Genomic DNA, 24,264 nt, shown 5'->3' on the forward strand with positions numbered 1-24,264 from the left:
GTTTTTAACAAAAAATATTTACGAATTAACTTTTTACGACTACATGTACTGCATAAACCTACACACCCCGGGATACCAACATTGATGTGTGTGATTCAAGTAGCTAATTAAGATTGTTCTCCTTAGGGAGTGATGCGTTTAATGTGACCGTGTATATATTATTAATTTCTCACACTTTTCTTATCATTTCAAGTTGAAATCTTTCAGAGTTTTATCTTTGACGAGTTTTTGATTTGGCTAAGTTAGCTACATGTATTTGGAAAATACCCCGTGTTTACTTTATACTTTGTCATAGCTCACGGAGATCCGTTACATATATTCCTTTAGAAATAAGCATAATTATAAAATTATTAATTAAAACGAATATGAAAATAAATAAAAAATACTCGAAACTGTAACATATTTTGAAAAGTTTTAATTCTAAAAAATCACATAATGGATTGTTACTTGATTACACAACGACCGAAATCATAAAGTCTCGCAGCATGCATGGAGGTTTACATTTACTGTGTCAAATAAAAGATACACACGTATTCCTCATTATTAACTTAAACACAAAGTAGACTTATAAGTCCATTTTTTTTAAGAGGCCATAGTAAAAACAAATGTCATACTTTAGGAACGGACAAATCATATTTTAAAAAAACTCTTTAATTCGACAAAAATGTTGAAACTGTGAAACTGACATGATGTTTGATTTTTTTTATTGACCAAATGTTTTTTATTATTATGTTAGGTTGACGTTTTATTTTCAACTGAGACCATATGCAATCACATCAGAAATAATTATGGTTCTCTTTTCACCGACATGTCCCTTTTTTTAACCAAGCTAATGTTTAAAGCTATTGATATAAAGTACATTGGAAAATTCCATTATTGTATGACAAATATTCTACAAATCATGATTTTGCATGAGCAAGACTTTTGTGCCAGTCTGTGGCTAGTTAATTCATCATATCCAGTAGAAAAGTTATCCCAAGCAATGGTGTATAACATATATGGCAATCTATTGACTTCTTCTATCTGGCAGTAAATGGGTATTCTTTATAGCTTGCTGTTCGGTGTAAGCCAAGGCTCCGTGTTGAAGGCCGTACTTTGACCTATAATTTTTTATTTTACAAATTAAATACAAGAGTTGTCTCATTGGCACTCATACCACATCATTTTATATCTATTCGCTTCATTGTGCTGAATGTATAAACACGCAGCCACGTCCGATGCCACATCTCCTTTACGTTAGCATATATATATACCCTTGCAACAACTCTTCCAGGGAGTTGATGGCAAAAAAATCATTTTCGAGTTGCATTCGAAATTTCTGTTCTTCATTGTGTTCTTCCTAGTCATTCCACTTATTGAATTATTGTTGATTTGTTCTCGTTCCGAATATGCATGAACTATTTGTCACTCGACGCCAAGCAAATCCGTCAATCATATCCACGCATGATATAAAATTCATCTTTTGCACCTTTAGATGCCGAAAACTTTGCAGTAGAATGACAAAAATTCTCATTTATATTTCAAGGTGCATTCACACTAAAATTGTTCATTCTTTTTTATGTCTCAACCCTTCATGGGAAGCTTGTATTAATTCAATGGACAACCGACTGAATAAATCAATAACAACACTAAACTGTTCTATCACGCTTAACATGATCTGCAATGATCTTTCAAAGAATGTGCGATGGGTGCGTTGAAGGTTAGAAAAAGATTAGTCCAAGATTACTCTGACGTCCAACGGCTGTTTTGCCAGACAAGCTGGGGCCGTGGGACGTCAGAGCTCGTCCCATATCAAAAAGTGGATATTTGCCCGTCCAAAATAGATGCGCTGCTTCGTCGCTTCTGGTGCCAACGGACGGCCTTAGAATTATATAAATCGGGTTTTAATTTGTTCATTTTTCATTTATCTCTTCATTTATGTAAGTTTCACCTACCTGCCACCCTTTATTTTCTCATATTTAGACAGTTTTCACAGTGACCCATCGATTCAGACATTTTTACTTTTATTTTCAAATGGACGTCAAGTTACGAGAGATTTCGCGACCTCGAGACTCAAATATGCAAATATTTATACTTTTTTCACCTCCTTTATAGGAGATCGGTATTTAACCTTTAGTAGCCAACCACGATTTTTCACCTCCTTTACAGGAGATCGGTATTAAGCATTTAGTGCCAACCATGATAACATTCGGAAGCTCTCGGATATTTACATTGCTTGCATCGTAAATGAGCGAGGTGTTAGATTATATATTCATATTGACCTAGGGTCATATGCATACATCATTTCCCATAGTCCATTGTGCCTTACTTTTTTCTCGTGATCACATGACAATCTTTCAAAATGAAAGTCAAAATGCCAGAATCGGTGGGTCACAGTGAAAACTGTCTAAATATGAGAAAATAAAGGGTGGCAGGTAGGTGAAACTTACATAAATGAAGAGATAAATGAAAAATGAACAAATTGATACCCGATTTATATAATTCCAAGGCCGTCCGTTGGCACCAGAAGCGACGAAGCAGCGCATCTATTTTGGACGGGCAAATATCCACTTTTTGATATGGGACGAGCTCTGACGTCCCACGGCCCCAGCTTGTCTGGCAAAACAGCCGTTGGACGTCAGAGTAATCTCGGACTAGAAAAAGATTTGAATTCAAACGATATTGAATAAAGACCACGAGCTAGTGTTTGTCATAGAATGTGGACATACTGAGTGTTTTAAATCAAGAAAATAGTTAAAGGACACGGTGGTACTATCTGGATGCACAAACGGGAAAAGTTACCCGAGATGTTGAGATATTGAAATTATATCTGCTAAAATGTAAAATGAAATTAGAAAAAAAACTTTTCCAAATGAAAAACTTTGGGATTCATGTCTAACATTGACAATATCACTTAATGATTTTGATGCGTCCAACGCGCTTTTCTGTATATACCTTTATTTTGATATCCAAAGTTATAACACCATACAATTAATTGGTTAAATGTGTCTTCTTAAAACTAAGGAATATAAGTATGAGTATGATGGCAATAAAATCAGTATAGGACATCATCGTTTTCGAAGCAATAACATAAAGCTGTTAATTCTGTTTATTTATGTTTACCTTACTACCTTTACATATAAAAGATCATAAACTTGAAATAGATATTTAACCAAATTTGATTACATAATTATTTTTCATTTATTATAAGTGGCCAAAGTTATGCATACCACAGTATTGAAGAAGTAAAATCAATTTTGTTTTGAATGGTTCTCTATTTTGAACTTGCAAAATTTGTTAGATTTCTTAGATGCATTTCGCCATTTAGCAGTTCAAAGATGAAAAAAGAAGCAAACATTTCACTAAGTTCGTTAATAGTTAAATTGAGTTAATATGAGTTTATAATTTTTCTATGTACCGATGTAATGCATTGTCTGTAAGTATGAGAATCAAAATATGTATAGTCATTCAACCAGACATGGCAAAATTCAATATTTTAAGTGGGCAGATTTCTTTTTTTTTTTTTTTTTTCTGTTTTTTTTTTTTTTTTTTTTTTGTCTTATAAAATCAAATACTTCTATTTTTCTTAACAGAATTTGCATGTTTAGAAAAATGTTCAAAGATTAAGAAAGAATTTTTCACAATAGATACGCATCTCGTTTAATAAAAACTAATTGAAATAATTATATATAAACCGTAATAATTCTAATTTGATTCTAAACTCGGTTTCCTATCAAGATTACAAATTATTATAATATTGGAATTAAGCGTGGATATCGATCATCAAACATTCAAAACCTGTTGTGATCCGATATTTAATTATTTATGTACACAAATTGGCGTGCAAAAATCAACATGTTCCTCGGAAATACTGATAAACTCGTTTCCCTTTATAAGAAAATTGAGTTACCTCCCTTTTTTGAGTACGAGTTGTCTTTCTTGACCGAACTAATAGTTCAGTATGGGGTCAGGTTGCCAGGCTAAGGATATCTAAGGAGGGGGTGGCACGGTGGGATACCGGGAGTACGGGGCATTAAGCAGTAGTTGAGAGGTAGGGAATCAGGAATATTTTGGTCTTTTTGTTTTGTAAATTTTTATTGAACGGAAAATCAGGAAGCGGCAATTGTTAAACTTCTTGAGCAGAAAAGTTTAGTAGGCATGTATATTAATATATATATATATAGCGGTCAGCCCTTCCCCTCCTTCAAAATAAAATAGTCCGATAATAACATTTTAGGATTAATAGAAACCGTTTATTACCTGGGTTTTCCAGTAATGATGTAGCCTATTATAGCCGACTAAATGGTATGGGTTTTTTCATTGTTGAAGGCCGTACGTTGCCTATAATGGCTTACATCGGCTTTATTTGAACTTTAGGGGATAGTTGTCTCATTGGCAATCATACGGTTCATTACCACATCTCCTTATATCTATTCAGGAACATATATATTGTTAGATATACTGCTCCCAGATATATTTACCCGAATAATTCAGTCGTTATATTCCGCTGATCTACGACTACTTCATTAACCTCGCAAGTAGGAGGGATCGATTAAGTGGAGGGACTGAACTATTCGGGTTGTATGTTTATATAGTTTCCGTCCTCGAACGAAAGGCCATGGTCCTGTCTCCTTCAGAAAACAAAATAAAACCGGGTTCCTGTATACATGCCATATAAAAACAAAGCAAATATTTTCCAATTTGTTTTCTTTTAGATGCATTTGCTGTACATAATTAATGTAAATTACTAAGGTATATTCTCCATATGGAGGTGCTCCTACTGACAGGAGGCTTATACACCGAAGAAGAAACCGAACGCCATCTGTCGTCATAATGATCGTTAGCATAATACAACGATGACATTTAACAAATCGACATTTAACGAATCGACATGTTACAAGTTACAAAACATCAATATACAAATTGACAATGTACCAATAGAGAATTTTGAAATCACACAGTTACAAGTTACAGATTGACAATTTACGAATTAAGAATTTTGAAATGACAAAGGTACAAGTTACACAAATTGACAATTTACGGCTGAATTAAGAATTTTGAAATTACAAAGATACAATTTATAAATTGACAATTTACGAATTAAGAATTTTGAAATTACACAGTTACAAGTTACAAATTGACAATTTACGAATTAAGAATTTTGACCCCGTTGTCTTTCCATACAGAATATCACTTCGCTGACACTTAAACCACATACTTAACTTACTTTCTTTTTTTCTGTGAAATAGATCATCTGCACATAATTACATTTGCATATTACTTTACAATCAAGCAAAACTAAACGGATCATCAGTAAAACGTGTTAATGTGTATGTGTAAGTAGGTTAGTATATCAATATAAAACCTATCATCTGTACGCATGTTTTCAATAGATGTTTAAATAAATAACCTGACGTATATGAAATGCAATTTAACTTATTTATTCTAAAGAAAATATTCAAAAGTTAAAAGATAAAAGAGCATTAAGAATAAGGACATGTACCCCATGTAGGTTCCCCAAATGTTGCTTGTGTCGCTTGTAAGTATAAACCAATAGCGTAAAAAACTTGTTGAAGCATAGTTGAGACGAATGAACTGGTGAATTACGCCATCAAAGATGTTTTGTAACTTATAGTAATGTGCACCATAACCTTTAGAAGTCTTGCTTCTTGTTGTCTTTGAAAACCCTTAAGTGTCCCCAGGGTTTCAATGTGGATTGTAAAAACAACCTAGTCAGTGGGTGTAACGAACATGTGTTTTTCTTATTTAAACTGGCCAATGAATCGCCACATCTAAGCTGTTTTGCAATTCATAATAGTTCCCGTATAAGGACGCTCTTGTTCACCAGTCAAAACGGACACTGGACGAGCCTTAAATTGTAAATTATGTGTTTTCAGAATAATTTAAGATGTACTGTAAACAAGAGGTGTCAGTGCTTAAATTTTCAAAGTTGGGACTTGCTCCTTAATTTTGGAATAATGTATTTTTCTGAATATCTTATAATTATCAATGGACCTTATTGGTGTATTGGTCATGTACCAAGTCAGGAATATGACAGTTGTTTTCCATTCGTTTGATGTGTTTGAGCTTTTGATTTTTTCCATTTGTTAAGGGACTTTCCGTTTTGAATTTTCCTTGGAGTACGGTATTTTTGTTATTTTACTTTTTACAAAAGAGTTTGAATGCAACAGAAATTTCAAGCTCCATTTGTAATATAAAAAGATTGTTTGATTTACGATTATTTTTAGTAGATATCGGTCACCTTAACTGTCGAACTGGGGTACTTTAAAATAATTTTTATTGCAAACTATCACAACTATTTGCTTATCTAGCATTGTTTCGCAATGCTTTTGTTTCTCTGAGGAATAGGCAAATCTTATTTTTTAGTAGAGATAGTCATGTTGGCATTAAAGAATGCATCTAAATGAAAATAACACTTTAGTCTTTATAAAGCTCGTATGTCCGATGCGTTTTCCTGGATTTAACTTCAAACCCTAAAAGTCAGGGATGTATAAACACGTAGAAACGTTAGGAATCATATGACCAAAGGGGATCTAAAATGAATAGCACGATTTATTTAAGATCATCTTTGTCTGGGTTTGATTACAAAGAATGATACGTATACATTCTTAGTTTAACAGACGATAATGGACTAATGACTTCAGACGACGGAGACCAATTGATGGCGTGTCACAGATATAGTTTTAATATATTATCCTATCTGTTTTTGTTCAGATCTCGGTGATAACAACGAACCTTCAATGTGCTTTACTATCTTATGTTTCATACTCCTTACGTTGAGTATAGAGAATATTTTAATCATTGATCGTGAACCTTCTCTAAAATAATCAAAGTCCATGTATATTTGTTGATTTAATGTATCTTGCGTCATATTATATTCTAGACACACCTTGCACTAATAGACAATGTAGCAATGGCGGACACTGTATAATATCCGGCTCCGGTTGGTACTGTTCCTGTCCGTCTGGTTACTACGGAACATACTGTCAGTGTAAGTATACAGTTTTTGATGTAAGAGTACCAGTTCCGTTGACTCAGTCGATATTGGTATGTCGTAACTTTTAATCACTATTATCGGTGTTCCCACTGTTTGTATCACTCTGCTCAGCTCTTCATAAAATTGCATATCACGGCAAATACGTTGACCTGGCCTTAATAACTTTGACCTGGACATAAATTATCATCGACGTCATAATGAATGAACCGACATTGATAAGTTTGACCCGAACTTATCACGTCATCTTCCGGTTTCCTGGCGAAACAAAGAAAAACACTTGTTTCTATCATGCAAATACACAATTACAATCCGATAAATCGATTATCAGGATATCTGCATATTGATATTGTAAGATGTCAGATGTTCGACACAATATGAAGCCTATTTTAACTCGTTCGCTACGCTCACTCGACAAAAAACTTCATACGTTGACCTGGCCTTACATATTGTGGCTCGCAGCTGATATTAATATCAATATGCAGACAACCTGATAATCGGTACTTATTTTAAGATGTCGTTATCATTAGTGTTATTTAAAGTAATTTTGACTTTTTTAAGAATTAAAATGTAAAAAGAAACATGAAATTAATTCAACTGCAGTATAAGAAAATACATTACTCCATGAATTATGTGCATTCATTGAACTAAGGTAGTACTAACTAAAAGATTGATTTTATTTTAACGGTCGAACCCTATTACATGACCTACCTGTTGTATGTATTGTTCATTTGTTATCGCCCTTAACGTGCATGAAATATTTGCTGAACGTTAAGCAACTAACAATCCATCAATTAATCAATCATTCAAAAATGATCTTATTATGCGTACTGTTAATTTGATTAGTGGTAAATAAACTCATCATAGATACCAGAATTAAAATTTGTACGCCATACGCGCGTTTCGTCTACAGAAAACTTATCAGTGACGCTCAAATCAAAAAAGGTCAAAAGGACCAAATAAAGTACGAAGTTGAAAACACTGAGGATCCAAAATTCCGAAAGATTTTGCCAAATACAGGTAACTGTTTAGAGACAACAGAAGTAATCCGATGTTCAAATTTTATAAATTCATTACGAAGATACAAATCAAGATAAAAAATAAAATTAGGGAATCACATGAACTCCAAAAGAAGCGAGACTCGTTGTGTCGACAAAGAAGACGCCTCCTGTTATGCATGCATCACCTGTTCCGCCATGAGAAACAGTAAAACGTACGTGTAAATTAAAATAAGAAGATCTGGTACGATTGCCAATGAGTCAACCACAGGCATTTGTCTCTGAAAAAAATTTCCTAAATACATCAATTAATGTATTTAGGAATTGTTTATTTCAGAGACAAGTGCCTGTGGAGACAACTCTCCACTAGAGACCAAATGACATAGAAGTCAACAACTATCAGGATTGTCATTGCAATAAAGCTATCACATGACACCGGAAGTGGCATTTTGTACACAAGAAGTGGCCAATTATCTCCTTTATTTTAAAAAGGAAATACTTAAAAACCTTATATTTTTGAAATGAGTGAAAAGTGAGCCATTTAATGACACGGGAAATGACAAGTTTAGTCGGAAGTAGCTGGTCATTTATCTTCTTCTTCTTCCAAATACTGACCACATTCAACATAATGAATATTTCTTAAAAAATAACAACTACAAACTATATATTTTTGGAATCTATGTAAGATACTTTATCTTCTGACATCGTTTTTGTTTACAAGGATACTTTTTTTCATATCTGTTTTAAAGTTCATTTCAACCCTAACTATCATCATGTAAGTGGAAAGACCTTAAATTATTCTCTGAATTTATTATTATTATTATTAATATTATTATTATGTATTGCAACCTTAACTAACATCATGTAAGGTGGAAAGACCTTCAATTATTCTCTGAATTTATTATTATTAAAATTATGCATTTCAACCTTATTATTATTATTATTATTATTATTATTATTATTATTGTTATTATTATTATTGTTATTATTATTATTATTATTATTATTATTATTAATATTATTATATTGATTGGTTAATTGTTAAATAAAACTTGATCAACACCAGCCACATTGCAACTGATTTTTTATCATTATTTTATAGCTATTTTTGACAATCAAATGGTAAGCAATATATTTTGTAGATAGGGTATAATATTTTGCAGGTACACTGCTACTTTTGCATAGGTACTATTTCTGTACTAAAAATCTGTAGTACTGGAAATTTACTTTTAATATTAAGTACTATTTCTTTACTTTAAAATTCTTGTAATATTAAGGTACCTGTATTTTACAGTACATGATTTGTACTCGAATTTTTTGGTACAGCAGTAATACCAACAGTGATAACAATATTCCATGTTTGAAAATCATAACTTTAAGAGATTTGAAATAGACAAACTTTCAAAATGCTGAAAATGTAATGGTGTACTTAAATTTCAAGTACATATCAAGTACTGTAAAATACAGGTACCTAAATATTACAATAATTTTAAAGTAACAAAATAGTACTGAATATTAAAAGTAGATTTTCAGTACTATAGATTTTTGGTACAGAAATAGTACCTATGCAAAAGTAGCTGTGTAAGGGTTTATATGTGAAATATTTCTAATTTCGGGTACACAAGATATTTTCCTGTAAAGCGAACTTTTGCTGTGACGGTTTATGGCGTAGACAAATTATTGTTTTGAAGTTTCTCTAAACTGACTATATCCAATTGCATATTCTCCAGGTGAAGAATTGTGACCACAGTCTGTACCGTTTAAATGTTTCATTTTATTTTTAGACACTCCAAAAGTATGTCATCATATTCATTGACTCACCATAACCGGTAAAGATTTCATAGATAACATATGTACTAACCCGACTAATCCAGTCGATACAGTCCGCTCGCCCATGACATAAACGCCGGAATGCATTGCTCTGGAGGACACTGACTGAAAAAGAGCACTGTTATTATTTGAGTTGTATATGTACCTTTTTAGCTCACTTAACCCATAGAGCCAAATTAGCTTTTCTCATCACTTGTTCGTCAGCTTTTTACAAAAATCTTCTATAAAAATACTGGGCCAAACTTGGCCACAATGATCATTTGAGTATCTAGTACTAAAAATGTGTCCGATGACCCCGCCGGCCAACCAACATAGCCGACATAGCTTAAAATAGAACATAGGGATAAAATGCAAGTTTTGTCTATTATCTTGAAAATTGCTATGAATAGATACAATCTGACGTAGCAAAGTTGTTCAGAATCCCAAACATGACTCATTCAGATCATCATACTAGTGACAATAGCAATAGTACACATAAACAGCCATGTTCAGTTCTCCTTAAAGACATTTTGGATTTTGATGACTCTGAACAACACTGTCTCATTTCGAAATGTGGAACAAATGGCTGCAAAACTTGTGAAATTTTAATAACAGATGCTCAATTCACTAGCAATTTAACTAAAAAGTCTTATTTTACTAGAAGTAACGATGATCTGAATTGTAAATCTATAAATGTTGTCTACGGATTAGAGTGTAACCTTTGCGGATTGGTTTACGTCGGTGAAACGAAAGGAAAGCTAAACAAACGTATGTGCGGCCATAGATCAGATATCAACCTCAATGCAAACGACATTCGGTACCAGCATTTTAATCAGCCTGATCATTCCATTGTTTCTATGACAGTTCGTATTATCGAAAAAATATACCACAAGACTAACAATCCTCAACTTGCAACGCCTCTCCGTAGACAAAAAGAAGACGAATGGATTCGACAATTGCGAACTGCGACACCATATGGTTGCAATGACAAAATTGATGGTATAGGTATTCTATCTAGTCCTTCTTGTAGCTGGGTGAATGTGATGAATATTTTCAACTCTACTCCTCGACGTAGACGCAGTCATGGTCATCATCATTATACATCACCTACTTTGCATGATGTCTCTATTAATGACTTGCTGCCATTTATACAAAAGCCGTTAGGTATTTATCACATTCGCCCTTAACTTTATTTATTACCCCTTTCAAAACTTCATTCTCTGTACAATTTATGTTTGGAAACCACTGTTACAAACCCTCATTCTAACCAATACAAACTTACAGCTATCATTTCGGATATTGCAAGTCACAGACTTTTTAAACCAGTTCGCATTGGAAAAGATGAAAAAGAGAAAAGATCTTTTCTTAAACTTTCCTTTGCCAACAAAGGTCTCGATGGCGTCAACTTAGGCAATATTCTTCATTATAAATTAGTTCAGTCGAAAATACCTCCTTATTTTAAAGATCAGTCTGTACCAATAATTTCTTATACCTATACCAGACCAATTGCAACTAAATTTTTTTAATTACAAACACGTTTTGCAGGATCTCAACATTGACGACTTCAAGTCTAAACCTCCTGATTGCACCTGTGCTAGTTCCCAATTCATATATAATCCGGCTGGTCACGTTATTACCGGAGACCTCAACATTGTCAATAACACTTCCCTGCGAAATTTGTTATCCAAAGGTCCGAAATATTGTGAGCCTAAATCCATCAATTGGAAATACAACTCCAAAATACTGATGGATTCAGTCGAGGATTATGCCAGGCAATGGGCTAAACGCGAGAAAGAAGACGTAGATACTCTTTCCGAATGGATTATGTCTGTGAGGTCGTTGATACAAATCCGAATTAAGAAACTAAATGGGTCTATCAATACTCACGCTACGTCAATTGTTAAAGACCCAAATGTTGCAAAACACTTGTCCTACCTCCATGACAAATATGTTGTTGTCCCCGCAGATAAAGCCCCAAACAACATGGTTTTTGTGTGTAAATATCATTACATAAACTGCTTGATAAATGAATTAGGTATTGACAATTCATTTGGAAACTCAACATATACCTTCACGACACTTACCAAAGAGGAAATCCTGGATAATCATAGGTCTGTTCTATGTTCCTTTGGAATTTCAACTAAAGATGAAGAACTGGATCTTCCATCACTGTATTTGATACCTAAACTACATAAGTGTCCTTACAAACAACGGTATATTGCTGGGTCTTCCAAGTGCTCCACGAAACCTCTTTCTAAATTATTAACATCTATTTTGTCAGCAATCAAAGCCGGGTTCAAAAGTTATTGTGAAACTGCCTATTCTAGAGGTGGCGTGAATCAGATGTGGATACTAAAAAAATTCCAAAGATCTTGTAGAGTACATACAATCTAAGACTCTCTCATCTTGCAATAGTATTAAAACATTTGACTTTTTCTACACTTTACACAAGTATTCCCCATTCCAAACTAAAAGACAAATTGAAAGAGTTGGTATTACTTTGTTTCATTAAAAAGAATGGCGAACGTAGATACAAGTTTCTTGTCTTGGGGAGGGATAAATCCTACTTTGTAAAGAATCACTCTGATTCAAACAAAAAATTCTCTGAAACTAACATTATCAGGATGCTTCATTTCTTGATTGACAACATATTTGTTACGTTTGGAGGACGTGTTTTTCAACAGACTGTCGGAATTCCAATGGGAACCAATTGTGCCCCTCTTCTTGCCGACTTGTTTCTTTATTATAATGAGGCTGACTTCATACAGGAACTTCTTAGAAAGAAAGATAAGAAGTAAGCAATATCCTTTAACTTTACGTTCCGCTATATAGATAGTGTTCTCTCACTAAATAATACAAAATTTGGTGACTATGTTGAACGAATCTATCCCATCGAACTAGAGATAAAGGATACTACAGATACAGTTAAGTCTGCCTCATATCTTGATTTACATCTAGAAATTGACAACGAGGGTCGGTTGAAAACAAAACTTTACGACAAAAGAGATGATTTCAGCTTTCCAATTGTGAACTTTCTATTTCTATGTAGCAACATTCCAGCAGCGCCTGCACACGGAGTATATATCTCCCAATTGATACGATATTCCCGGGCATGTATTTCCTATCATGATTTTCTTGATAGAGGATTGCTGCTCACAGGGAAGCTATTAAACCAAGAGTTCCAAATGGTGAAGTTGAAATCAACCCTTCGTAAATTTTACGGACGCCATCACGAGTTGGTTGACCGTTATGGAATAACCGTTTCACAGATGATATCGGATATGTTTCTTATGTCGTAACTACAATACCCTTCCCTTTGTGACCTACCGAATTAGACTATTTACCGGATTTGTAATAACATAAGCAACACGACGGGTGCCACATGTGGAGCAGGATCTGCTTACTCTTCCGGAGCACCTGAGATCACCCCAGTTTTGGTGGGGTTCGTGTTGCTTAGTCTTTAGTTTTCTATGTTGTGTCATCTGTACTATTATTTGTCTGTTTGTCTTTTTATTTTTGGCCATGGCGTTGTCAGTTCGTTTTCGATCTATGAGTTTGACTGTCCCTCTAGTATCTTTCGTCCCTCTTTTGAGATCTACCTACTGTCTATTTTCATCAAAACTTTCAAACAACCTCTTATTGGAGTTATTGCCTTAAATGACGAATTATACCAATGTTTTTATTTCATTTTTGCCTTGTTTCATCAAATCTATAATAGATACAGAGAAACTCTTAATATAAAAAATTATCAGCAAGACAAGATATACAAATAATTTTCATTGCCGAAATTGTCTGAAGACTCCCTTTTGGAGTTATTGCCCTTTAATAACGATTTTTACCCATTTTTAGTGTGTTTGCCTATTATCCTTAAAACTAAAAAAGAAAGATAAAAACTTAAATAAGCAAAAAATATCAGGAAGACAAGCTCTACCAATTAGTGTAAAGGCCGAAATCGTCTGTCGATTGCTTATTGTAGATATTGCTCTTTAATGACGATTTTCACCTATTCTTAGTGTTTTTGCCTTTTATTTTGAACAAAAATAACAGATAGATAGATACTTTGAATAGCAAAAATGATCAGCAAATGAAGATCTACAATCTACAATTTGTATCATTGTTTTGCTTTTTTGCCTATTTTCTTGAAAAATATAAAAGATATCATAGACACTCTAAAAAGCAAAAATGATTTGCAAAACAAGATCTACAAATAGGTCAAATTTTGCCGAAATCGTTAGTAGACGCTTTATAGGAGTAATTGCCCTAAATGACGATTACTAACTGCTTTTATGTTTTGGGAAAAAACTGAAAAATTTAGAGAAAAACTGTTAACAGAATAAAATGATCAGCAATACAAGATCAACAAAAAAATCTTTTTACATGAATTCCTTTCTAGTCCACAATGTTGGAGAGTGTCCATTGTTGAAGATGCACATAGACCTATGTGAGCGACACAGGCTCTTCATAACCTCTAGTTTCGATGTACCAGTTGAGTACTTTAGTTTATTTTGAGTCAGTTTACTCATTCTAATATTTGTGTAGACCCTGAACCAGATGAGTGTATAATAATGATGTATTGTATGTATTGTGTTTCCCTCAGTTTTAGTTTGTAACCCGGATTTGTTTTTTTCTCAATCGATTTATGAATTTCGAATAGCGGTATACTACTGTTGCCTTTATGTAATGACTTCTTTTACAGATGATCCCTGTTCAATCGGTTGTAGTAATGGAGGAAGCTGTGAAATCGTTGGCTCTAGAGCTAAATGCTGTGTGTCGTCCATATGGGGTTCAGACAAGTGCGGTATTAAAAATTCGTTTCATTTAACATCACACATGTAAAAATAAAAAATATGACTGTACTATACTGCTGCCAACCGAATTCTAATCTATACACGATATTTTGCATGATCGAAAAAATAACGGATTTCAGATTGAGAGTACCCATAATCGTACATTTAACGTTTATTACGTGTATGTTTATTCTGTCGTTTAAAATAACGAGATCTAATATGCAAGGAGCACCAAGGTCTCTGATTCGAGAGTATCGACTCGTTTAGAATCGTGACTCTTGAGTTATATACCCAGTTAGTGACGGCACACATGATAATAATTCTTAATTGATTTGCATATCTACAAATACTTTATTGGTCCGTTAGAATGTTTTCCATTGGTTTACACTTCTATAGACCATGTTACCGAAACTACTTTTGTAGCCTATACACACCATGTCGATTTCATTGTGATATATTCATGCATGAATGGAATCCTGGGGTTCCAAGAAAGTTCAAATTGACAGAAAAAGTATAATATTTTTTGGTTGAGAATCACAATGTTGTCTGTTTTGCCCCATTTTTTGACATTTTTACCTATTATGTTTGTTTGTTTTGTTCACACATTGCTATCAATATAATGGAATTTTATACGACAGTCATGTAAGTGAGAGGTTTAGCTTGCTTTAAAACCAGGTTTAATCCAAAATTTTCTACATAAAGAAATGCATGTACCAAGTCAGGAATATGACAGTTGTTTTCCATTCGTTTGATGTGTTTGAGCTTTTGATTTTGCCATTTGATAAGGGACTTTCCGTTTTGAATTTTCCTTGGAGTTCGGTATTTTTGTTATTTTACCTTTTATAAGAATTTATTTCAAGGTTATAGGTGTGAAACCTGAGCCGCTCACTCACAAACTTAACATAAATGTCATTCGGACTTTTTTTCAGTTTGTGAGTTAAATTGTCCAAGTTTACTCATCAAAAACATCAAGAAAAACTGTTTCAATCATAAAAAAAAATATTTGTTTTTCGTAAATTGTATTGTATAAATCAGGTCGTTAGTTTTCTCATTTGAATTGTTTCACATTTTTCATGTAGGACCCTTTTATAGCTGACTATACGGGTATGGGTTTTTCTCATTGTTAAAGGCCGTACGTTGACCAATAATTGCTTTTATCGTCGTCATTTCAACTCTGGAGGATAGTTGTCTAATTGGCAATCACACCACTCCTCCTTATTTTTACATTATATTTCAGCATGTATCTATAATTTCATCAGTTGAATTGGTCGTTAACTTAACCTTGGAAATAACTTTTCATTTGAACCTGACATAAAATGTTAACATTTCATCAAATTACATATAATTTATAGATAACTAACTTTTCAATGTTTTTTTTAAGTCAAAATTGGATCGATACTTCTTACACCACTGCTCAAGGGTATTCCAATAAAGAGTTCACATTAAAATATGTTAATTACACACCTCTTAGATATAAGAAGATGTGGTATGAGTGCCAATGAGACAACTCTCCATACAAGTCAAAATTTATAAAAGTAAATCATTATAGGTCAAAGTACGGTCTTCAACACGGAGCCTTGGCTCACACCGAACAGCTAGAGCTATAAAGGGCCCCAAAAAATTACTAGTGTAAAACCATTCAAACGGGAAAACCAACGGTCTAATTTACATAAAAAACGAGAAACGAGAAACACTTATGAACCACATCAACAAACGACAACTACTGAACATCAGATTCCTGACTTAGGACAGGTGCAAACATTTGCAGCGGGTTTAAACGTTTTAATAGTACCAAACCTTTACCCTTATCTGAAACAATAGTGTAACATCACAACATAGAAATACACACTATAACATATCAATTGAAATGGCTAACTCAATCAAAAGACATATTAACACCAGTGAACATACACTTAACAAATAAATTTGATCTATGATAAAATGTAAATATAAAATAAATAAACTTAGGGAAGAATAATTAAAGTAACATGTTATACCGCTGTGAAATGTTAAACAATTTAAGAAAAAAATATGCTTCAACAAAAATATCAGCCATTTGCAATTACTTTAAACACAAGTAAATGAAATAATTTTGTTGTTAGGTATACCTGTACAGTTCAAATGGAGAAAGGAAATATTTTTTCAAAATAAATAATTTTGATGTTCATAGTAAGAAGAAGTGAAAATTTATAGTAATACCAAACACTTATCAAAGCTGGTATATAGACCAGATATAACCCTGAATAAGTAAACATTAAATAACTGAAAAGCATTACAATTAGTATCAACAGGTCAAATAAACAAGAAAGTACGATTTGAGAGTACTCGCAGTTACTGACAGCTAGTTAAAAGCCAAAAACAATTAATAATAAAAAATCATGCACCAGAGACTAAAATCAGCTAAAACACATCCAGGGATCTAGTATTTTATCATGGACAGTCAAAGAAGACATGACTTGTGCAATGCCAAAAATAAATGTATCGACAGGCAGTAGGATAGTTAGGAGTTAACCTCTTTATAGATCAAAATGAACGTGGGTGTGTCTTTATACATCCCGTTTGAAAAGAAAACAAATTTAGTTATGTTTTAATTTGCTGATGACAAAATCGATATTAGTGCCAATGTAAACTATATTCAAAGATCTAATTACAACATTGGTAAGATAACCTTTACTAATAAGTTTGTTTAAAGGTTCGATGAGTTTAGACGGATCACATAGTGATTTCCGCGCTTTAAGTACAATATTACCGTAAAATTTAGGATGTGAAATACCGTTTTTAATCAGTTTTCTACAGGTACAGCCAAATTTACTAATCAAATCTTTGTATCTATGAAAGAATTTAGTAAAAGTTTTACGTAATTTATGGTAACGAAATCCCTGACTTAATAATTTACCAGTGATGCATTGATTACGTTCGTTAAAATCTATGACACCACTACACACAGGCATAACGAACGAGTTGGGATATATAAACATCGTATGATGGAGCCAAAGGAACATCGCCGTCTAAAAAAGGAAAATTAACAATAGGGAATGAAAAGTCGTCTCTTTTGTCGTAAATTTTAGTATGGAGTTTTCCTTTAGAGATTGAAATGTCCAAATCTAGAAAAGGACAACTACTGCTGTTTATGTTAGATTTAGTTAAAGTAAGTTCTTTTGGGTAAATTTCGGTAGTATTTTTAGAGAACTCTGGATTATTTAACGAAAAAATATCATCCAGATAACGGAAGGTATTGTTGAATGTATCAACCAAATGTAACAATGACGTGTCTTTACTGAGTTTGGTCATAAACTGAGATTCATAGCAATACAGGAATAAATCTGTTATTAACGGGGCGCAGTTAGTGCCCATAGGAATACCTACTACTTGTCGATACACTTTATCGCCGAAACGTACATATATGTTGTCCAGGAGAAAATTTAAAGCTTCAATCATATCTTCACATTTCCAGTAAGTGTATCTAGCATACTTTCCTTTTTCGTTACAGAAAAAGCTTTAAACGAGTTACAGCAAATAAATTTGCACTGAGATTTTTCAAAAGACCATTTAATTAAATATGAAAACTTTTTCTTGATAAGATTGTGTGGAAGTGTAGTATAGAGAGTAGAAAAATCATAGCTGTCAACAGAACTAAAAGGGCCATCAAAAGCATGTATTTTATCTAAAACCTCTTAAGAATTTTTAACACTCCAAAAATTATTAATACCATTATTTTCATAAGCTTTATTACAAGAGTTAATAACAAGTTCTTTGATAGTAGTAAGGGAGGTAGTTAGAAGCACTGGTAGATTGGTAGTAGAACACTTACTAGATGCGGAGATGCAACGTAATTTAAATGGTTCTTGTACGTTTATTCTTGTGAAGTTATCTTATTTGTGTCAACTTAGCTTTTACTGGGCTTTATAAATTGTCTAATCTTTTACAGAATACCAGAGAAAATAAAGATGAAAAAACAGGACAAATTTATCGGTTATTATGAATACATTCACAATTAACAGTAGTAAAACAAAACATTCTCATTGACAATGGTGAATATAAGCTTAAAGCAACTTATATTGTTTTTTCAACACTTATTCATTTTAAAATAAACAATATATGGAGGTATTATATTGATGTTTTGTTCATTTATTACAATTTTATGTATAAAATAGTAAACACCCATGAACATGGAAGAAAAAACAATTAGAAGTCCAAAAGGAGGGACACCATGTAATTCGACAAGGTACAGGCATTTTCCTATTCGGCATACATCACCAATCACGTGATTTCAAAGTCATATCCGTTAGTAATTATCAAAGCAAGGAACTTGACGAAACAGGTGATAATGTCAGATTGAAATAGTGGAACCGTAGGATATATTAAATCACTGTAATGATCAACCAATTTATAAAGGTGATCGTAAACATTATTAAAGTGCTAAGTTTGATCGTATTTTAAGTCAATAGGGATTAGAATACCCTACTTCTGTATAAGAAATTGCCATAATGAGAAAAAGCTATGTTAAATCTAAGAAACTGACAAAACATAAACACCATAAACTTGACCAAGGAAACATTTATCTAATAATATAAAGAAGAGAGAAGACTACGAACAATTGTAATACGGAATAATTTGTTATTTATTTTGTGTGTGTTTTTTTTTACTTATTGTATACCGTTACTTCAGACCTACCTTTCCTGTACTGGTTTTTATTGTATATTTTTTTATTACCTTTTATATACCGTTACTTCAGACTTACCTTTCCTGTACTGGTTTTTATTGTATGTTCTTTTACTTCCTGTTATATACCGTTACTTCAGATTTACCTTTCCTGTACTGGTTTTTATTGTATATTCTTTTATGTACATTTTGTTATTCTATTGATCGATTTTGTTTAAATGTGATGGGTCGATTTAACAAAAGTAAGTTTAACTCCGACACATTTCCCTGTGTCTGTTCTATACCAGGATTCATGCAGTTGTTCTTCTATGTCATATTTTAATGTTTGTTGTTATTGAGGAGGTAATTGGGTTAAGATAGCAGAAGCTCATTGTTTCTAATAAACTTAATCACATCTTTATTAACTATGGACGCTTTAGAGCTTGATATATTGTGAAAACACTTGTGCATTGGTGGTAACTGTATGTTGCCCTCTAAATACCTTAATGGTTATTTGTGTCGTTGGGTTGCTGTCTCATTACATATTCCAAATTTTTCTCTCATTTATGTTGAGACAGTTATATGGCTACCAAATATCATTATACTGACATTACTGGTTCCATTTAAAGTGATTTAATCGCAAACTTTAACACGATGTTAACCCGCCAAAGAACACATTCCAGACTTTGTCCAGGCGATTAAAAAAGCAGACTTCATACATTGGGTAATCTTTTAAAATTTCAACAAATTTTAATAATTTTTGGAAAGACATTTTACTAAACTGGAATATCCTAAACACTGTCACTAATGACACTGCTGAAGGGATCATGAAACAATCCATATGGCTAAACAAAGATTTGACGATAAATAATAAAACTGTCTTTTACCAGAGTTGAATCAGGAGTTTTCTTTGTAGGTGATTTACTTGATGAGAACAGTGAATTTTTGACTTTGAAGGAGTTCCGCAGAAAATATAATCTTAATATTAATTTCCTGGAATACCATTCTATACTTCATATGAATCCAAAAGCTTGGAAAGATTTTATTTGATTAAACACAATAAAAAATCATTTCAATTCTTTTATAAAAAATTCTTGTCAAGGTATACAGAACGTCCTACAAAAAAAGAAGACAAAATGTGTAAAGAACTAAGCACTCATATAGAAAATTGGGATTTCATTTATAGTTTACCCTTTTGTTGTACTAAAAACAACAAATTTGGTATGTTCCAGTTTAAGATTTTGCATAGAACTCTCGCTACAAATGCATTATTGCAGAAATATGGGTTAAAAGAAACCAATTTATGTAGTTTCTGAAATGAAAATAAAGAAACTTTAAGTCATCTTTTCTGGGAATGTACTCGAGTTAGAGAATTTATGGTTAGAAATTTCAGCACTTTTTCAACTTTAATGTAATTTAACTTTAATATTAAATGCAAAATATATTGTTCTTGGGTCAGAGTCAAGGGATGTTTCCCTAAACTTATTCACTGTTCTGGTTAAGTATTACATTTATACATGTCGCTTTAACACTTCATTAACAACTCTTATAGGTGCGATAGCTATGATTAAAAATACCTACCAAATACAAAATATATCTACCTCATTGTACAGATCACCTAAAGCAAGAGAGAAATTTGAGAGTAAATGGAAATTGATTAAAACCTTAGTGTATATGTGAGGGGAGATCTATCTTTTTTGTACTCACTCAAGGCTTTTTAATAATTCATGTAGAATTAAAAAGATGTTGATGCACATCACAATTGGACAGTGATTTGTGTGCATCATAACATTGCTATCTATGATGTTTATTGATATTGTTATATATATATATATTGTATTTAGACCCCTCTACCAAGAAATTTGTATAAAATGTATAAAAATTGGGATTTTTATCCAACGCAATCATAGGTTTGAACGTTGTTTTCAATTTAGACTTGTTTATATTTTTTCGTTTGGGCTTGTATTATATTTGCCTTCGGGTTTATGATCCGTTCATCCTTTTTCGGTTTATTCCTTGAATGCCAACATCCTTTGATCTACAGACAATTTACCTCTAAAATTATGTTGGCGTTCGAGGAATAGGTGTAAGTAGTTATCACAACAAAAGTGCATGCTTATCAAAACAATCATACTAATTAAACAGATAGGTAAATTACAGGTAGCTAAATCTAGTTCATGTTTGTCAAGTTGTTGAAAATCATTTTTTGCTGTTACTGCTTGAACAAATGTGGATTCTCTTAAAATGAAACTTTGAAAAGTGTTGTATTACAAAGTCAACATATGCATATTGATAGGATTTCCAGTTTGCACAAATTCTACAATAGACTCTTTGGACTTTGATGTTTTTTTTCTCAATATTTCTATAGTTGTGTGTGCTGTAATATCCTCCAATATTACTTGATGGAATTTCTTGAAACTTTGTATCTCGTGTTAGATTACTATGTTTTATTTTGTTCAGTTCCGGATATTTTTTCTTGGTTATAATATTACACCCTTTTTTATTGTAAGAAATTCATAATATATTGTTTAGGTGTTTGTTATGTTTGCAACTCATCGGAATTCTTGTTACCCTATTTTATGGATTTTCTTGAAACTTTGTAGAGTTGTGAAAGATATTTTCTTACTTTTTTCATAGCATAAAAAGAAGAAAAAAATCAATTTTGAATAATATATTATTTATTTGTACACAGAACACACAGAAAACAATACATATAACATAAGCAAACATTTAGCAGATTGGCAAAAAGCACTACATATGTGATCTGATAACAATTGTTGAATAGTTTATACAAGCACTTTTCACATTTAACAGTCTATTACAAGTGTAGCATCTGTCTCCCGTTTAGTCTTTACTCTGTACGTATAAAAATTGCGGTTTTTATCCAACGCAATCATAGTTTGAACGTTGTTTTCAATTTAGACTTGTTTATATTTTTTTCGTTTGGGCTTGTATTATATTTGCCTTCGGGTTTATATGATCCGTTCATTCTATTTCGACTCTTCAAAATTCAAGAGTCTATCCTAAATTGAGGTAAATTTTATGGCATTCCAAATACCGTTTCGATTCCTAACATCACTGAAGAGACATTAATTGTCGAAATCCGGTTATGGTGTACTAATTGTTACACCTTATGTCTGCGCCATACCATCTTTTCTGCAAGTTTATTGTTTTCTGTTTGGTATTAAATTATTAGTTAAGATCCATTTTGTTACAACTGGTGATCCGTTTATTTGGCAATCGATTATGGCAGTCAGAAGGGTTTAATAACATCCGTTGTTCGACTTGCTAGTCAAATGCGTTTTGTTAAAACATACTTTTTCACTTTTTTTGGTCTTTTGGAAAATGTTGTTTGTGCTGTATTTAGACCCCTCTACCAAGAAATTTGTTTTGCATGCACACGTATAAAATTTGGGTTTTTATCCAACGCAATCATAGGTTTGAACGTTGTTTTCAATTTAGACTTTATATTTTTTCGTTTAGGCTTGTATTATATTTGCCTTCGGGTTTATTCCTTGAATGCCAACATCCTTTGATCTACCGACAATTTACCTCTAAAATTATGTTGGCGTTCGAGGAATAGGTGTAAGTAGTTATCACAACAAAAGTGCATGCTTATCAAAACAATCATACTAATTAAACAGATAGGTAAATTACAGGTAGCTAAATCTAGTTCATGTTTGTCAAGTTGTTGAAAATCATTTTTTGCGGTACTGCTTGAACAAATGTGGATTCTCTTAAAATGAAACTTTGAAAAGTGTTGCATCACAAAGTCAACATATGCATATTGATAGGAATTCCAGTTTGCACAAATTCTACAATAGACTCTTTGGACTTTGATGTTTTTTTTTCTCAATATTTCTATAGTTGTGTGTGCTGTAATATCCTCCAATATTACTTGATGGAATTTCTTGAAACTTTGTATCTCGTGTTAGATTACTATGTTTTATTTTGTTCAGTTGTTCAGGATATTTTTCTTGGTTATAATATTACACCCTTTTTTATTGTAAGAAATTCATAATATATTGTTTAGGTCTTTGTTATGTTCGCAACTCATCGGAATTCTTGTTACCCTATTTTATGGATTTTCTTGAAACTTTGTAGAGTTGTGAAAGATATTTTCTTACTTTTTTCATAGCATAAAAAGAAGAAAAAAATCAATTTTGAATAATATATTATTTATTTGTACACAGAACACACAGAAAACAATACATATAACATAAGCAAACATTTAGCAGATTGGCAAAAAGCACTACATATGTGATCTGATAACAATTGTTGAATAGTTTATACAAGCACTTTTCACATTTAACAGTCTATTACAAGTGTAGCATCTGTCTCCCGTTTAGTCTTTACTCTGTACTTGTAGTTGTTGTAGACCAAGTTTTCTTTGCCAAGACGATTCTCAACAAACTATATTTAACTGTGCATTAGCCATACTTGACGTGCCTATCCTCCCCTTTAGTGTGCATATTATTGGCTTGGACCTGTGCTCACTCAGTGTCAGCTTGGACTGTGCTCATACTCATGCTCACCCAGTTTCCAGCTTGGAAGTTATCAAATTTACTTAATTATTTCTTATGATTTTTAAAGTTTGATTAATTGTTCAATTGAAAATTTCATATAGTTGATATTAACTAATAAAATATTTAAAATGATATGGAATTTAATAAATCTCTAATATTCTTTTTTTTTAGTTTGAAACAATTGTATTTAACTAAAATTTCTTAAATATTTCTAATATGTCTTATGTTAATAAACATTTTCATTCCCAAAATATCTTTTTTTTTTTTTAAAAGTAATAAAAATGTTTTAATTTTCTTTATTTCTTTAAAATTCATAATAATTTTAACCCCAAAATCTACTAATTTTTCTTATCAAAAAGTGATAAAATGTTGCAATTTTCTCAAGTTCACTTATTATTTTTAACAGTTAAATACTTATAAAAACATTTAGTTAGTTATAAAAACACCTACTGTTATTTTATAAACATCTATTGAAATATTTTTGTTGGCGTTCAAGGAATAGGTAACAT

General features: G+C 32.3%; 1 protein-coding gene across 1 annotated transcript in view; it reads left to right on the top strand.

Moving 5' to 3' along the window:
• The window catches only part of LOC127727749 (neurogenic locus notch homolog protein 1-like), a 29,267-nt gene extending 13,799 nt beyond the window's left edge, over window positions 1–15,468 (top strand). Inside the window, exons 4-6 of the mRNA XM_052234864.1 lie at window positions 6,884–6,991; window positions 14,498–14,599; window positions 15,449–15,468. Of these exons, the coding sequence (XP_052090824.1) occupies window positions 6,884–6,991; window positions 14,498–14,599; window positions 15,449–15,468 (230 nt within the window). The remainder of the gene's footprint in view (window positions 1–6,883; window positions 6,992–14,497; window positions 14,600–15,448) is intronic.
• The last annotated feature ends 8,796 nt before the right edge of the window (window positions 15,469–24,264 follow it).

Source organism: Mytilus californianus, unplaced genomic scaffold (assembly GCF_021869535.1).
Source record: "Mytilus californianus isolate M0D057914Y unplaced genomic scaffold, xbMytCali1.0.p SCAF_2, whole genome shotgun sequence".
In the NCBI taxonomy this organism is placed as follows: Eukaryota; Metazoa; Mollusca; class Bivalvia; order Mytilida; family Mytilidae; genus Mytilus; species Mytilus californianus.